The following is an 18,553-nucleotide window of genomic DNA, read 5'->3' as shown; positions in this document are numbered from 1 at the left end:
AACTCTCTTTGTTTTGATGACTGAGTAAACAAACTGACCTTAAAGTTCGAGACAATTCATGCTGTTTTACTTTGTTTATATGTGGTGGACCCTGCCACCTTTTCTTGCTTCAAACAGTGTTCTGAACCTATCTTTCTCTGAGAACAGCTTGTTTATTCAGTTATGTAAAAATAAATATTTCTGAGTTTGTATTATTACCTCATTAATATTGTACATTTGAAAATTCTGAGTTTTAATTTCTTCTCCAACATTACATATTGCCCCTTTAATTTAACAATGGCTGCTTATTTTAGTTTAGTTTTCACTGCACAGTGGTTGCAATTGATGCATTTCATATCAGAACTACTTACTCGTGACTTTAAGTATTCAACCTTGCATCGGTGCAAACAACCAAAGTTAAGAAGCACACGCCATGAATGAATGACACTATGAGTGTTTCTCAGGCACGTTTTGTATATGCACAGTAATTTAAAAAAAAAACTCCATTAAAAATATCTTAACACAAAATAACACTTGTCGTGTTTCTTTCCCACTATTGTTCTTTAACAGTTAATGTCTTTTAGCAAGCAATGAATGTGCAAAATTGAGTTTTTTAGTCTACATGATACTTTCTAATTATGTCACGCTTAAGCTGCCTCCAATATGTATTCAACTTTGTAAGTTAGGAGTTGTATTGTTATAAAGTGCTGCCATGCCAGTGAAGATGAAAGTGAAAGCATCATATATTTGAAAGAGGACATTTAATTGTAAGCTTTTCTTCCACAAGTTTGATTGTGTAGAGTTTTGACTACAGCAATGAGGAAGTGTTCACTTAGAAAAAAAATGTTAACAGCAGACATATCAATGAAATATGAGGAAGATGTAGAGTTGGTGTCTGAGGTCACTGCTATAAATAACGTTAAGATCTGTTACATTTTTCTCAAAAGAAGCCTGCTAGCGAACTATGTTAACGCATTGTTGCACATTCATTGTCAATATCTACGCACATGGAACTATTCTCTTCAGCTCAGTGATTGGTGAGATGGTACACGGCCACCTGATAAGCCAACATATTTTAAAAAGCACCCTGCATAATTTCACAACATAAAACAAAACTTAGGTTGTAGTTGTGCAAGAGGTAGGGCAGGTTAAGAACTGCACTCAGCCAGGCGGGGCAGACACTTCCTGGCACACACCTGGCTCAGCTTACTCCACCTCTAGAGCCTTTAGGGAAGACATTCGCCATCAAATGATTGAACAGTAATCCAGTGTGTTAATCATGACATACAACTTGATAGTCATGTACACACTGAGATAGAGACTACAGTTAGAAGTCCTCTTCTTGTGAGGGCTCTGCAGTAAACTATATCTCAAGCCACACCTCTCAGTGCCAACTCTCCTATATTCATATACACGATGCCCACTCTGCTCTGAAATGACTTCGACACTTTGTCAGCATCATCTCATGCAGTAACTCTGGCTTTACCTTCAGTGTCAACAACAATAGATAAGGGGGATAGCTGACCCAGCAGGCTGGAAGTGACCACTCAGCAACTCTGTTTAAAGCACAACTTCCACACTTTCTACAAATCTTCATTTATCAAGCCTCCACAAGGTGCACACTTTGCTTCACCGCATGGTTTTGGCCACCCTTGCAGTGACATTCTTCAATTCACGTGTGGCCCAACATAATGGTCTTTGCCAACATTGTTGTGTTTGTGTAGCAGCATTTGTCAACCTTAAAGGTGCACTATGTAGTTTTGGGGAATACATTTTAATCAGCCAAGCCAAGCTCTTCATTGACTGATGTTCAGTGCCTGAACAAATTCTCTTTCTTTTCATGAATGAATAAACAGACTTGACTCAATTTCATGCTGTTTTACTTTGTTTGAAACTAGAAAGGTGGCAGGGTCTGCCACATATAAACAGTGTTCTGGGGACGTTATTTTCCTCTGAGAACAGCTTGTTTATTCAGTTATGGAAAAGATAAATAATTCTAAATGTGTATCATTACCTCATTAATATTGTAAATATTAAAACCCTGAGTTTGAATTTCTTCTCCAAAACTACATAGTGTCCCTTTACATAGTGTTAATGGGAAAACTGATGCGTAACATTGGAACCAGGAAAATGGTTTTACAAGCAGCCAAATTCATCTTTGTTATCCCTGAGTAGTCATATATATTCTATCTGAGACTGAACCTGTCACAATGCAGTTCCCCCATATAGCACAGCTTGTGAGGCTCACTACAGCAGTGATAGCCATGGGCTAATGGTTAGAAACAATCCTGTGCCTGAGGGCCACTGATTTTGCCTCTAGAAGTCTCTGTAAAATCAGAGGAGTGAGCAACATATGCTTGTATCCCTTGGCAGAAACTGTCAAGGTACCCTACATCAGGCATTTGTGCTTAAGGCTATAGTTGTGCTTGACAGCTGTCAATGTCTGTCAATTTGTGTAACAGTGTGAAAAAAGAATAAAACTTCATTGTTGTGTAATGCACCCACTAGATGGAGGTGTTTCTGCAGAAACTCTTAAGCAGGTATCCATTCAGTCAAAGCCTACACACATTTGACAGCAGGTTACACACAGTCATGTCATAACTTACCTTAGAGTCTTTTTTAAAATCTCATCAAAATGTTAATTTTATTTCATTCATATTCAGGACAGAATTTGAATATTTAGGTTGGGGATTCAAATGCAGTTAAGTACTGAATGTTTAAATTATGAAATTCCAAAAAACCAGTACTAATCAATAATAAATCATTATCCTGGGGTAATAAATCATATATTTGCAATGGATTGCTAAAACAATGGTTCAAACCAATATGGATACTAGAAGTGTTATGGGGTTAAATGCACAGTCACACAATATGTGTCCCTAAATATCTGCACTTTTTGACTTGTACTTCTGAGGAGCAAAGGGCCTTGTTTGTTTTGTTTTTTTTCTTTCCAATTTGTTGCATCACTGCGTCTTTGTTGAAATCTGGGAATTGGCAGGCATTAGCCATTAAGACCCAGTGGGTGCATATCTATTAACATTCAGAGAGCGCTGCAGTGTTGAGAGCTGCTCGGAGCCAGCTGCAGCCTCATGAGGCATGGTCACTGAAACCCCAATAACCAGAGGAACAGAGCTACCACTTTGTATATTTTACTTTCATCAGTGAGCAGAAGTTGCTCCGCCATATTGGGAGGCTTGTCGTGCTCGCTCAGTGCTTTCTAACACATACTTTGGTCTGTATTACTCTTCGTTCAGGCTTCTTTTCGAGGGCACTGTCTCCTGCATTCAAATTCACTCTCTCCCTTTCAGCATATTGTGTTGTGGGTTGGGTGGGTTGGGGAGCTCTAAATCGATGTGTCACAGCTCTGTGCCAGACAATACTTATTATGAGATTGAATCAGAGGGGGAAGTTGGAGAACAACAGGAAATGAAAATAGGGAAATATGTAAAAGTTTTACCGGTGGCATTAGATAAATGTTGACTGAGCGGACATACTATAATCTGCAATTTCAAATACATGAGCCACCCATGAAGCTACAGGCATATGCTCAGCAGAGTACAGTAGATTCACATTACATCATGTACCGCCTGCGTCCTTGGGAACCCATCTGATACGATTGCATTGTCAGATGTGATGACAGTCATATCTGACATCACTTGTGAGGATGAAATAGTCACTCAGTCATTTATCATTAAACAGCAATAATGGTGAAATCAAACTCTTCAGGGCACTCAGAGGCCACTCTTGAGGACTGGGGCCCTTAGGATCTTGGCTGTATGAACATTACATCTCAGATGACCTTTATTTAGAGCTTTCTATAAGTACACAATTATGCTATTTTATACACCTGCCTCGCTCCATTTTAAAGGTCAAGTGTGTAGGATTGAGTGGCATCTAGCTGTGGTGCAGATTGCAACCAACTGAACGCCCTTCCTTTTGGTGACTGTCAAAAAAAGGTTAGGGTTAGGTCCATTCTAGGCTCCTGTAAAAACAAAAACAAAACAAAAAAAATATGTAATGATATATTATGTAACAATGCAACACTCAGATGAGCCGTTTTTGAGACTTGAATAAGTTATTTTTGGATATATTTATTAGGCCTATTTTGCTAACAATACAATACTGTGCATCTCTACATAGACAGAGGACTTCTACTTATAATGGATTATTTACACATTGTGGTAGTCTGCACTGGTACTTTAAGGATAAATTCACCCAAATTGAAAATGTAGTCATTATCTACTAGCTGATAAGACAATGGAAAGGCGGGTGAAGTTTCATAGGTCACACAGCACTTTTGGAGCTTTGCAGCTAAACAGTGCGGCAGCATTCTGCTCAACAACAAGTAGACTGAGACTTGTTTTAAAATGTAAAAAGACTTAAACTTGCTCCGTACAACTAGTCCAGCATTATCAAAGCCTATGAAAGACCTAACATCCCAAATTGAATTGAAGAGACTTTTTTAAAACCCTTTTTAAAGGGTGTAACTGAAGCCGCTAAGCTAACAGCATTAGCCTCCTAAAGCCTTTACTTGCATCGTTTGTATATACATTTTAAAGCAGTCCCCATCAACTTCAGTTGTTTGGGAGAATGCTGCTATATTGCTGTGATGCTCTCGCAATGTTTTGTGGACAGCAAAACTTCCCCTGACTTTCCCTCGGCATGGGCGTGAGCAGATGACAACTACATTTTCATTTATGTGGGTGAACTTTTCATTTAAGGATGTGGATACTTTTTCAAAGATGTGGTTTTACAAAATCTTTTGACAATTACCCATCATTTGTGTTGATAGCCTAAGTTGCTATCATAAAAATGATGTTAAGATGCTAACTACATACAAATGAATTACCTTAAAATGTAGTTGTGTTTTTGTTCTTTTTACATTTTAAAGGTGCACTGTGTAGTTATGGGGAGAAAAATCCTCATAGACTGATTGGTTTTTATGGCTAAACAAAGGAAATAACCAATCACTCATTGTTTTTATGGTTGAATAAACGTAATGACCTTAAACAACAAAACTATTTCACAATGTTTTACTTTGTTTCTATGTGGCGGACCCTGCCACCTTTCTAGCTTCAAACAGTGTTCTGGACCTTATTTGCCTCAGAGAACAACAACTCACTGTGATTGAGGCAGCAAAAAATTTCCGTTGTTTAGCCATAAAAACCAATCACTCATTGTTTTTATGGTTGAATAAACGTAATGACCTTAAACAACAAAACTATTTCACAATGTTTTACTTTGTTTCTATGTGGCGGACCCTGCCACCTGTCTAGCTTCAAACAGTGTTCTGGACCTTATTTGCCTCTGAGAACAACAACTCACTGTGATTGAGGCAGCAAAAGAAGGAGATGTGATGTGGTTAATAAAAAAAGAAGAACAATGTCAATCTGATACTGAAAATAAAAACTCAAGATAAAATAAGGGACATGTTTCTGTCATGTAAAAAACATTTAGGTCAAACTAGGTCACCTATATTACATTTCTGAAATGGGGCTACATGTGTACCCTAAAGGAGCACTATGTAGTTTTGGGGACGACATTTTAATCACAAGATAAACATCTTTATTAAGTGATTCATATGTCTTAACAAACTAAATAAAAAAACTATCTTCTTTTTCATGATGGAATAAAATGAATAAACAAACTTTAAAGAACAACACAGTTTCATACTGTTTTACCTTGTTCATATGTGGCAGACCCTGCCACTTTTCTAGATTCAAACAGTATTTTGGACCTTATTTTCCTCAGAGAGCAGCTTGTTTATTCAATTACGGAAAAAATAAGTACTTCTGTGTTTGTATTATCACCTCATTAATCTTGTAATATTCAAATTCTTTGAGTTTCTTCTCCAAATCTACACAGCATTGGCCCTTTAAAAAATGCACTTTGCCTCGAAAAAGAGGAAGAAAACTAGGACAGGGAGGAGAAACAACATAAGGTGGTGCTGTTGTTATAAATAGGCCCGTGATGAGTTTTTAGATTATATTTGCGGCTGTGATGATGAGACATCAGCGCTTTATCGTTTGTCACAGAAAAAGTCCTGGAGCTGTGTCATGGAAACATGATTGACATCTTGCTCGCTACACGAGGGGGGGCTGTCCGTGGCCTCGTCACCCGCCCACCCCCTTTTTCCTCCTCCCTCCTCCCCCTCCTGGGCGTCAGTGACGTGCGGATAGAAAGCGGGACCTGCCCTCCCGTCGCCATTTTTCGGTCTCGTACTCGCACTTGTGGTGGCTCGGGTGAGGGGGGGGACGAGCAGAAAGAGGGGAAAGTAGAAAATATAGAGCCGTCGGGCCGGGATCCCTCGTGAGCGCCGTGGAATGCACGCGAGAGCTGCGACAGAACGTGCCGCCACCTGAGATGCACGCGCAGGAGACGAGCCGCTGCCGTGAAACCGTTCTGTGTGTGAAGACGTGTTGCGGGCCGCCATTTTTCTGCTGTGCTGCCTCAAAAGTCTGCTCCGAGTCGAGACAGGGGATTCAAAAACCCATTTCCATGACGTGTGCCTTATCGTGAGATCAACGAGATACGAACTCAATCATTTCGTTTCCGAACCCGCGGCTGCCGGCGACATTCCTTTCTTTTCTTTTTGTCTCTTTTTTTTTTGTTTAAAAACAGACATGAGGATTTAAACAGACGAAAAAGCTAAGGCCACCTTTTCCGTTCTCACAACTGACACTGATTGGAAGGAGGTGAATTATTAGAAGAGAAGCCTGCTGTTTTCTCGGAAGGCGGAACGAAAAAGGGAAGCTTCATTGATCATTTGTTGCTTCGGCCCCTCCGTCGATGTTTCTCTGTCGTAAGTTTTTATTTTTGTCTCTCTCGGCCGCTCAGACGATCACTTGGCCGTTGGCTGCTCAACACAGGAACCACATTATGCTCCAAAGTTGGATCCAGCCAGTCGCAGCCTGTCTCTGAGCACGTCAGGTTGTTTTTGTTTTTCGGTTGTTTCTTTTTTTTCCTCTCTCTCTCTGCTAACCCGAAGTCTCTGGAGCCTGCTGCGTTTTTGAGCAAACCCTCTCGGGGCGACGAACGCCCTGCCCTGCATCCTCCAGAGCCTCCAGTCTGCTGTGATTGGCCGACGCGTACACGTTTTTTTTTTTTAACTTATTGTCTAGTCTGTTTTGTAATTTCCCCTTCCCTCGTCTCTTTAGACTCATTAACTTATTTTTATTTGACCAGAAATGTCCACTGCTCGGTTTGACTCAGCTGACCGGTCCGCCTGGTATTTTGGACCCGTGTCACGGCAAGAGGCGCAGAATAGGTTACAAGGACAGAGACATGGCATGTTTCTGGTTCGAGACTCGTCGACCTGCCCCGGCGACTACGTGCTGTCAGTGTCGGAAAACTCCAAAGTGTCTCACTATATCATCAACTCGTTGCCCAGCAAGAGGTTTAAGATAGGCGACCAGGAGTTCGACCACCTCCCTGCTCTCCTGGAGTTCTACAAAATCCACTACCTGGACACGACCACGCTGATAGAGCCAGCCCCCAGGTGAGTTCAGCACCCCTCCCATTGACTACCAAGACTGTGAGATGTGCACCGTGATGAAATGCCCACAGAACCTGGGTATCTTGGATGTGTCACACTGGCTGATCTAGGTTAACTAGGTAGTCTATTTTTATCCAAACTAACCCACTTTCGGTCAGCCTGCAGTGCTTGTCGACACACAAGCACCATCACCACACATCCAGTTTACTGTTTGTAGTGTGGTGGTTGGTGTCCAGCACCACCAGGTTGAAGAGAGAAATGATCACCAGCCAAGATGCTGGTATAAGTTGAATGTTTATGTACTCTTTTAGTAGTGACATAAAGCCATAGCACCAACTAGCCAGTCAGCTAGACTTCAGCCCTGATGAAAGAGCTTTATCAGTATACATGTGGCCCTTTTAAGGTCCGTTCATTCATTCATTCATTCATTCATTCATTCATTCCAAGTGTTTTTCTAGACACAAAATCAGTCAATAAAGGTGTTTAGCTTGTGATTAAAATGTCTTTCCAAAACCTACATAGTGTTCCCTTTTAAGGTACACATATAGCCCCATTTTCTCAAATGCAGTACAGGCCACTTGACCTAAGCGTGTTTTACATGACAGAAACATGTCCCTGTTCAGATCTTGCGTTTTCATTTTCACTTTCACCGTCACCATGTCCTCTTTGTGGCAACCACATTACAACTCCTTCCTTTGCCTTCTGTCAAGGTACCCAAGCAGCACAGTGAGTTGCCCCATCCAGCCCATGGGCGGCCCAGAGGAGAACCTGGAGTATGTGCGGACTCTATACGACTTCACCGGCAGCGATGCAGAGGACCTTCCCTTCAAGAAGGGAGAGATACTCATCATCCTGGAGAAGCCAGAAGAGCAGTGGTGGAGCGCCAAGAGTAAAGAGGGGCGTGTCGGAATGATCCCCGTGCCCTACGTGGAGAAATTGGTACGACCTTCGCCTCACCCCGGCCAGCCTTCCCATGGATCACGCAACTCCAACAGTTATGGGATCCCCGAGCCCTCCCACGCCCTCGTTCACGCCTACGCCCAGCCACAGACACCTTCGCCGCTGCCCCCTGGCACACCTGGAGCAGTCATCACCCCTTTACCGTCCATGCAGAACGGCCCTGTCATGGCGAAGGCCATCCAAAAACGGGTGCCGTGTGCCTATGACAAAACAGCTCTTGCTCTAGAGGTACTGTAAAGTGCGATTTCACTTTATCCATTATTTTTTATCTAAACTGTCTTGTGTTTTATTTCTCTCTGTCTTTCTAGGAGGTCACATTGACCTCATGTACTTTTTAAAGTTAGGCTTCAATGGATTTCTGCTTTTTATAGATTGTATTTGGTCTTCATGAAGTGGGAGACCAACTTACTTTTGGTTCAAATTAGGTAACATGACCAAGCACAAAATGTCTCAACAGTTTTAGAATCTAGGTCATGTCAAGAATGTTCGTCACATGAACGTCATATCAGATTGTTGTTCAGCGGTATCTTTTGATTAGTAATGCAACATCATCCAGTTAACCTCCGTGCTAAGTTAAGTGCCAGAGGTGCAACTACTCATCTTAAAAAGTCTGTCAACACCAAGCTGAAAAGATGATGTCACAGTGTGCTGGAGCTACCTGTACATCACTGCAGTTTTTAACTCAACCATCTCTGCCACAATGTTAAAAAATGTGTCCAACTGCATTATTTAACAGAAGACACTTGGGTCCAGCTTAGCATTGCCTGCATAATTAATTATGTAGTTAAGAATGAATTTTAAGACTTTTATAGGGTAGAATATTAAATGAATGTGGATGAATTTTAATAAGAACATCTGCTGCAGAAGATAATAGTTCAGAGTTTGACAGATTATGTAGTGTTTTCTTCCTGAAATAATCACATCCTCACTCTTAAGAGGAAGGAAGGAAAAGAAGAATCCGACATACTTTATTAATCCCCTTTCAGAGAAATTCTTCCTTTTTTTTATCTCTAGTAGGAAAAGAAGTAAGATTCCCACGTCAAGCTTGTAAATGTTTACAGCCTAAAGAAAAATGCTTTTGCAGGAGAAAACTAATGACGAGATAATGGGGCACATAATTGATTTGTTTTCACTTTTGAACTCTTTTTAATGAGCACTTGTTAAAAATCATAATATACTTGAAGTATACAATTTCTTGTAAAGTCTAACTGCAGTCTGCATTGAAATTGCAGTCGTTGGTAGCTATTAATGAGAACAGGGGGGAAACACCAGAGACACCACGGCAATCTTGTTGGTGCTATGTGTGAAAGTGTCTCAAGATAACTTGCGTCTCTTCTCCAATCACCTAACTTTCAAGACCATGCTCTCTCTGCATAGTCACACCAAAACAGTCATAACTGCAGCTTGTCGGCTGCCGGGTGTTTCTGGGTGGCTGTGGTGTGACACAGTGGTTCAGAGAAAGTCTGTCCCCAGCTCTTTAGGAGAAATTGAGATTCTAGTAAATTTGCGTCAAAGTGGACCTGTCAACTTCAGCTTGTGGCTTTGTGAGCTGGCACTATACTGCCTGTTTTTGGGATGCAATGCTCCCTGTTGCCAGCATTCATTGAAAATGAATGAATACCAGACAAATGCTTGGCAGGTCAACAGTGAGTCAGTGGCTTCTGATTGGACAAGAAGTCACAGTGAGGTGAGGGAGCATGTGTATTTTTTTCCTTTTTTTTAAATCTTGGAATGATAGATGAATAAATTAGCTTTGGCATTTGTAATTTTAGGGTATACTGGGATTTGTGGTTAGACTGACCATGGTTTTTCCACTGATGGTTGAGTGGAACCCCCATTCTCCCAGTCTGTATCTCTCATACCCATTTTCCACCGGATTAGCTTTGGTTCTTGAAACAGTTAAAACCTTGTGTGCTATTTAGGGAACCAGGCAACAATCATCAACAAAAGGCAGGACGACTGTAGAAATGCTCCAAACAGTTCAAAATTAAGTGTGAGTGGAACTGGTCACATTTTGTTGGAAAATGGGGTGTCAGTGGCTCACTCTCAATCTTCCTCCTAGCAAGCTAGCTGCTAAATAAGCAGCAGCACATTTTTGCATTTCTAAGCGGTGCACTCTGGCTAATACAAATCCGCTCTGACTGCTGTAACATGTTGAAGCATGTGATGTAATGCATAACGTGCACTTCATATATATGCTGGAGCTCCAAAATGCACCACTCTGACAGCAGACCGGGCTGTGGTGACACCCCCGGGGGAAAGATGAGAATGAAACGTTGCTTGTCTTATCTCTTCTGCCATTCACTGACATCAGAGTGTGTCAGCGGATGTAGGAAATAAACTAGGCCTCTGCAGCTGGGTACAGTTAAACAAGCTGTCCTTGTGACTCTTTTGCAGAAATGAGGGTGTAAATTTGGACCATGAGCAAACCTGGTGAATGGTATTCATGCTAAAGGTTAGACAGCTCCCTCTAACAGCATTAGTCCTGTCTTTTCTGCTCACTTCCCTGTGTCCCTTATTACAATTGATATCTAACAACAGTACACCCAGGATATACTTGATACATGAGAGAGACAGACAGACACCGCGACTTAAGTGGAACTGGTCAACAAGACATGTCAGCTGGCTTGGGTCTGCGTCCTCCACTGCCCATCTCTATCAGCAGCTGATTTGAGTAGAGATGGAAACTTCTGTTAAGCTAATTGATCATTTAACCAACTTCGCAAAGATAGACAGGCCGGGCAAAAGAGAAAGTGGTAGCAACTAAAGTGAGCTTGTGAGAACTGAAACATGACTTTATTTGGCGTGTGTGCCATTCCTTGTAATCAAATGGTGTAGCAGTGCAGTGTATAGTGCTACAGTTGCAGACTGGAGATTGGAGAGTCTGGAGGTTAACCCGTGACTGCTGTCTCATGGTGTGTGAATGGGCAGAGCACACATTGAATGTATGTTCAGTAGATTCATACCTACATGTATTCACAAGCATTTTGCCACGTCAGATGACCCATGATTCACCAAAGAATATCCCAAATAGTGTTTCACTTTTCTACTTACAAATACTGCAGCAGGGACATGATTAAAACACTGTTGTGATGGTTGCTCCAGTTATAAGTAAGTTGTTCAACAAAAGCTGGAGATATCCCAGGCTCCCGTCATTGCTTTTAAATGATAATTATTCTGTTCTTGATCACTTTCTTTAACGTTTTCTTTAGTGTTAACTGGCTGCCCACTGTTCTACTTTAAGACACTAGATGTTATGCATGTTGCAAAATGCAGATCTGCTCTGGGTATTGACGACTTTTTTTTTTTTTTTTTCTTCAGCAACATTTTTCACAGGCCTACATTACCACACCTCAAATGTGCCGCTGTTGTGAAAACTATTTCAACTTCCATATTTTGCTAATCCAGGGCATGATGAGAGGCTGTTCAAATATGTGCTTCCTCAACAGTTTCAGACAAATACTACTCATTCACACATTGTTGATGAGATACAGATGGCCTTAAGTTGTCAATTAAACTCTGAAATGGTTATTGAAAATAAGGAAAGCTGTATGTTTGGTGTCAGCCTACTGTGGGCCTAACTACAATCGTCTTTTACGATATGCGTCTTCTCTTCTCATACCAATCAACCTACCTGACATAGTGTCCTCTGTGATGCACCTCAAGCTTCTGACTCACTGTGTGTTGCACTCGTTCATCTTAGTTAATGCTAATTCATGATGTTGTCATCCAGGGTTTTAGAAATAACCATAAATATGGGCATGGTTTTCAAGCCTCAACCTAACACAGTCCAATTATCCGTTTTTGTTTTCTGTGTGTGCATTCACAAGTCACATTGGGTCAAGAATAGAGGTGTGGACATTATAAGATCCATCGTGATGCATGGAAGATTCTGCATCGATGCAAAGATGGAGTGTAATCGAGAGTCTGTGATTGTCCGGCCTGGACAGTCAAGTTATGTCATGAATTTGCTCCCATGCTTTGAATTGTAGTATGTATGTTGGTGGGAAGCTGAGATCTTCTGTGAGCAATTAAAGAAAAAGAGTTGGAATGGAATCGTGAGGCCAGTATAGATTTACCCCTCTAGTAGAGAGGCAGTGACTTGTCTCCACATATTGTCCACATCACGGCTGCAGGTCTGTTTTTTGGTATAATCTATCCATCAAGTGTTAGCCAGAGTCTAATTAGTTGAAAATAAATGATGCTGCCAAATATCTTCTCATCTAAAATGAAGAAATAAGGATGCTGCCGTCATTGCATCTGGCGTCTTGCTCTGTTTGTATATGGTCTCCAAAGCAAAGGCTGCTTTAACCAAATATTTAATGTCTGACTAAATTTGTTCGACAGTGATTGAAAAATCTGATGGCTGTTTATCCCAATAACCTTAGTAATTCAGCACCAGCAACCACTTGGAGACCACCTGCAGTAATTCTGCCCCCAGATAATTGAAATTGATGGAATATTTACTTGTCGCTGGACTTGTGTATTGCATTGCTGTGCAGGTACATTTGCTGCTCTTCTGTGATGACTTTGCTCTTTTCTACTGTTCATAAGAACCATGGCCTAAAACAGGTTTTTCAGTCTGAGCGACTGAAATATTCTCTATGTATCTATTTTGAAAGTTTTGGAGAAGGGATGCAAGAAACTAAGCCTGAAATAGACCGGGCCCAATTTAGAATTCAGAGATGAAGCACAAAATCCAGTGTTGCACTTTCGCAACATTGTGTAGTCAGAGTCGTCATTACTTAAATTGAGAAGGCAGCCAGCTCAAACCCTAGAAACCAGTCACTAGAAAGAGATTAGCTGAAACCCTAGCATTTCCTGTGGCATATTTGATTTACTGGTCTAAAACTTGCTTTGCACTGAAACGCATACCTTTCCCCGTCCCATCATGTCCCTTGTCCGTCTTTGGCTCAGAGTAAATCATAGCTTACAGCAAAACCCCCTCAGTTTTGTACTGTGGCTATTCTGGGGCCTTTGGGTTAAAGAAGCAGAAGCTGTGAGTCATTATTTATTCACTTCAGACACGAGCAGTCCACAAAAATGATTAGGTTCTGGATCTATAGGCTATTTTGTTGTTGTTTTTTTCTATTTTGGGTCACATTAAATTTGATATTAGGATTTGTTGCAATTCTAGTCAAGACATCTTGTACATAAGCACAAGGACTTGTTCAACATACTAAGAAATCTCAATCAGATTTCATTCATAACCAATGTCACGTTAAAACCTGAGGGAGGAAGTCATATTTTTCCACCCTTTACAGAATATACATGATGGCAATCTATTTTTACCACATCATGATTCATTCAAACTGACCAATTCAAGGTTTTCTCATCATTGTTTGACGGACGTTCTGTAGAAAGCTTTTTCTATGACTAAGTAACATTCTTGTCATTCTGGGGTGGCTTCAGGGATTATTAATGCAGATAATGTTGAGGACTAGATGTCCTTGAAGCCTCATTCTGAAGTGCAAATAGTGTGCCCTCACATTGACATTTCAATCATGGTTCTGATGATGGAGACTTTTGCCTACTAATCCTGATAAAGAACATATGGCTTTAACAGATTGGGGTCACTCTCAGTGTCACAAACCCATCTGAGCGACAGCTCCGACGTCTGTTTCTACCTCAGCGTCATGAGCATGTGGAGATATGACAAATGGCTTTTATTTTTAAAAGTGTGTATTAAGAAATATGTAGTGCTTGATGTTCTGTGCGCTTACACACGCAGTGTAGTTTGGAGCAGGTTTTAAAATAAAAACTGGCCACGTGCCAAATGCATCTTTTTCCCTTTGGCTATGAAAACTGTTGACCTTTAACTGTGCTGTATTTTTCTTCTCTCATTTTATGTGCATCTTTGCACAGGAGTCAGGTGCAGCAGGTTATTACCTAGCTTAAAATTCAAGTACACCCTTTTGCATTCTGTTATTGTATCTGTAGGTGCATTGTGTAAAAGACTTTTAAGCACTGTTAAGTTGTTATATAACTTCTTTGCTTCGCTGATTATGTCATGGTTCAAGGAGTAGCATGTTGAATAACTTGACAGGTGGCATATTTTGAGATTGAATTTAATTTTTTATGGCATTTTGATAAACCTAAATGTTGAACTATCCTGGTTGTCAGGATTTTATAGTGAGTTGGTACAGAACCTAATCTTTAAAATGGGTCAGGTTGATTAGATTTGCAGGGTTGGGGAAAAGATTTATTCTTTGAATGTCTTGATCCAGACAAGTCAGAAATGTAAAGCCCATTTCTAAACTAGACCTTCCGTTATTAATAAGCTGTTGACTATTAAATGAATTGCACACTATTTTGATAATTAGTCAGTTTATGTAATTTTATCAGGAAGAATAAGTCAGAATTCTCAGATTCCAGCTTCTTAAATGCGAATATTTTCTGTTTTCTTGGGCTTTGTGAAACACCAGTCGATATTTTTCACCATTTTCTGAATTTTTTTGCATCAGCTTTCTGGTTTATCAAGATGTTGTGAAAATACTCATAATTTTGAGAGAGGGCAGCAACTGATGATTAGGAGGGCCAGAGGTTACATTATTTACAGCTTAAATAATAAGATGGTGAAGCGTAATGGATATCAAACATGTGCCTTATGTTTACATTCTAAACTAGGCTACTGTTATGACTTCTGGTAAAGATTGCTAAGCATCTTAATTCTTATGGATTATCCCAGAATCACCATGTTTTACAAGTATCATGTAGTCACACAGTAGAATAATTCATGAGAAGAAAATTAATCATGTCTTGGAATTAAAAAAAAAAAAAGTTTGATGCATCACGATGTATCCACAATAGTGTTGTAGCCTTGTAAATCAGATCTAAATCTGGAGGTGCCTACAGAACACTCATCACCCTGTAAGGCACTGAAGTTTTATGCGGCCCCTAAATGCCAATGTGGTGTGACAAATGCCTGGAAAAATAAAAATTCACAATATGTCTTTTTAGGACTCTCCTTGTTCTGAAAACAAGTCTTCCTCCTCCTGTATAACTCAACATCCTGTCTTTTCTTTCCTCAGGTTGGCGACATTGTCAAGGTTACGCGGATGAACATCAACGGTCAGTGGGAGGGAGAGGTGAACGGACGGAGGGGTCTCTTCCCATTCACGCATGTCAAAATCATAGACCCCCAGAATCCGGACGAGAGTGACTGACCTCACAGTTCGACTGGACCCTCTCGCCAGTATCGACCTGCACCTGAGTGCGCTGGCTGTCTCCACCATTATTCCCGCCAGCTTCACCGGGTCGGTTACGTGCTTGCCTGCTTTGGGGCTGTACAATGATAGCGACCCCTCTGTTGTTGCCAACCGTTGCAAGGCTTTCTGACTGTTTACAGCTTTGGACATTGGATCCAAACTAAAACCTGATCCCACTTCTCCCAGTTCCCTTTCCCATGTCTTGGTTCCAGGCTGGGCAGTGTTTTTTTTTTTGTTTTGTATTTTTTTTTTTGCATTAGTGTCCTTTTCATTTCCAGATCACTGGGCATCAGTGTGAGTGTGTATGTGTGTGTATGTATAAGTGCATGTGTGTGTATGTGTGTGTTCACAATAGATATTTACCACATTACATGATGGCAGGTCTTTTTTTTTAATTTTATTTGATTCTCTGAATATTTGTCATGTTTGAAGTCTTGGGGACTTTAGAACGTGTTGGTGTGTGTTTGTTTCGTTGATGTGAGGATATTTGTGCGATGTAGGGAGAAGCAATTTCCCTATGGACTGTGGAGAGCACTGAGGCAATGAGGAGCTAACCAGCCAGTCAAATGTTATTTCTCCAAACAATCAAGTCACTGTTGTACCTTAACCATCACACACACAAGCACACGGATGTACACATACACTTGTTGGCCATGATGTTTTCAGGTCAACGGGTTTGTGCTGTGTGTGCGATGTGTGACTGGAGTCAGAGATTGGTTTGTGGAGGATCTAGCTCAAGTCTGGCTGACGAGACTTATTTATCTTATGTTAATTAAGACACGACACGGCCATGTGATTTCATCTTTCTCTTATTTGTGCCACATGATCAATAGGTTGTTTTTTATTTTTATTTGTTACATGGAGAAGATGTATGGTTGAGTGCTAACTTTGCATGTCCACTTGGTACCTCTTTACTGTCCATCATATTATTTCAAATTAAAAAGGACATTGCTTAGAGATTAGCAGGTTTTTTTTTTTTTTAGTGCCGACAGCGCCAAGCACAAGAAGATATGGTCAATTTTCTGCATAGGAGTGCAACGCTTAGAAACAGGTCAAATAGCAAGGGCAGCAGCCCTGGGCAGCACTTCCCACGAGCATCTTGACTACAAGGCTAGCTTAAAACGCAGTGTGGGCACGAGGACAGAACACCTCCCACTGAGGTGAGAAACTTTACTCTAAGAACCCATTTCCACTAACATGGAACTGTTTGGAGTATTTTGACAAAAATGAAATGGTTTGGAACTTGAAAGTTTGGTCCCTATCAGGAATCAAAAAAGTAGCTTGTTTTTTTTCCCGACCTGGAGTGCGAACCGAAGTGGGCCTGTCATATTCTACAGATGTTCTGCATCGTGCAACATCCACGTTGATGAGGCATCCTTGATTGCAGCGATAAAATTGGTGGGTGCTGAGCTGGTTCGTTTGATAGCACCAAGGTCTCAAGAATCTTGGAACGGAAGCGGTTCAAGAAACCAGGGGCCTCATTTTATAAAAACCTTCTTAAAATTCATACTGCCACCTTTTGATCCATAAATCTCAAATTGGCTCAAACTGACACCGTTGGTCTCAGCTCTTTGGCAGACCATATCCAGACGATGGTTGAAGAGCCAATTAATCTTATTTGGTGGACTGAATAGTTGGTTGACAAAACAAAGCCAAAGGTAGCTTGGTCATGTTTCGCTGTTGCAGATTGTTCATAACTCTCGTACAGAGTTCCCCAGAAGCTCGGATGCATCTGCATCCCAACCTGCAACAGCTCTACATAACCAGCAGGACTTTGCTTAGAGATAAGATCATTTCCACGTCCAAGTAAAGTTTTATAATTAGCTATTTATACTTGGCTTAAGTAATTCTTCACATCAGAATTGATCATAAGTTTATTTTATAAATGGGGCCCCTGAGCTACTTTGTTAAAAAAGGGTATCAGTGTCTTTGGTCTTGGGAAGAGAAACTGTCTCTGCAAGCAAATGAGATCCCGTCAACGCCTTTTTGTCAGAGAGTAAGATAAATGCATCTGTTGGCGCATGCAATCCCCTCTCTAACCTCGTTTTTAATGTGATGTTACACTCGTCGATTTAGGATTTCAGCCAGCTTTATTCCTTTAATGTTTGATCTGTGCACAAGTTGTGTCTCTGTTTTTATGCAAACTGACCCTATCAGAGTAGTGGAAAGCATCTTGTGCTGCAACCAATTCCTTTTGATCAGCAGTAGCCGAGGATTAAACCGTGTGTTTGAACAGTGCCGACCTCTAGATTTCTGCTGTAATAATGAACTGTTTCACCTCCCATCTCTCCCAGTGCTTTCCATTCAAATCATTGCTCAGCCGCTCACTCAGAGAGACATTGTGCCGCCTTTTGTTGTATCCCAGTCGGGTTTTTTTTTTTTTTTTGTTAGGTTATAGTCAGCTTTTAAATCAAGCATTTTGTTCAAATGAGCGATGTACCTACGGTGACATTTACAAAAGGGAAAAAATGCCTGCTGGTTGCCTCTGTGCATGACCTCTTGGCCCGGGAAGATGGTTCTAACTGGCCAAATGCTGCTTAATGTCATTTGCCCTTATTAAATAAAGGTTTCTTATTTTGATCCCTCCTGGTCTGTGAAAACAAGCCTGTGTGGGTTTTCCTCATCAAACTTAATGGAATCTACTAATTAAGCAATACACCCTGATCATTTCCTTTCTTGAGGTGAACTTGCTTTTCTCATGCTTCTGAGTTGTTTTGTAATGGCATTAACAGTATTACTGTGCTCTTCTCATATTCTAGGAAAGCCTGTCTTTTACTTAAGAATTGAAAATTGTGCCTTTTATTTTCTTATACCATTTACATGTGTTAATATTTCCCATGGTTAACACCTGTGCTGGTATTGACCCTTTATGTACAGAACAAGTAAATAAAATTTACGTCTACTTCTTTAA

The 18,553-nt window shown here is 40.8% G+C and overlaps 1 protein-coding gene across 1 annotated transcript; it reads left to right on the top strand.

Moving 5' to 3' along the window:
* Positions 1–6,139: 6,139 nt before the first annotated feature.
* Positions 6,140–18,553, top strand: crkl (v-crk avian sarcoma virus CT10 oncogene homolog-like). The gene is made up of 3 exons (XM_037116652.1): positions 6,140–7,477; positions 8,185–8,662; positions 15,466–18,553. Exons 1-3 carry the CDS (start codon positions 7,167–7,169, stop codon positions 15,598–15,600), a joined length of 924 nt encoding a protein of 307 aa, XP_036972547.1. The 5' UTR covers positions 6,140–7,166; the 3' UTR covers positions 15,601–18,553.

This window comes from Acanthopagrus latus, chromosome 12, assembly GCF_904848185.1.
Source record: "Acanthopagrus latus isolate v.2019 chromosome 12, fAcaLat1.1, whole genome shotgun sequence".
Classification (NCBI taxonomy): Eukaryota; Metazoa; Chordata; class Actinopteri; order Spariformes; family Sparidae; genus Acanthopagrus; species Acanthopagrus latus.
The sequence above is the reverse complement of the archived record's forward strand: the minus strand, read 5'-3'. Positions and strand labels throughout refer to the sequence as shown.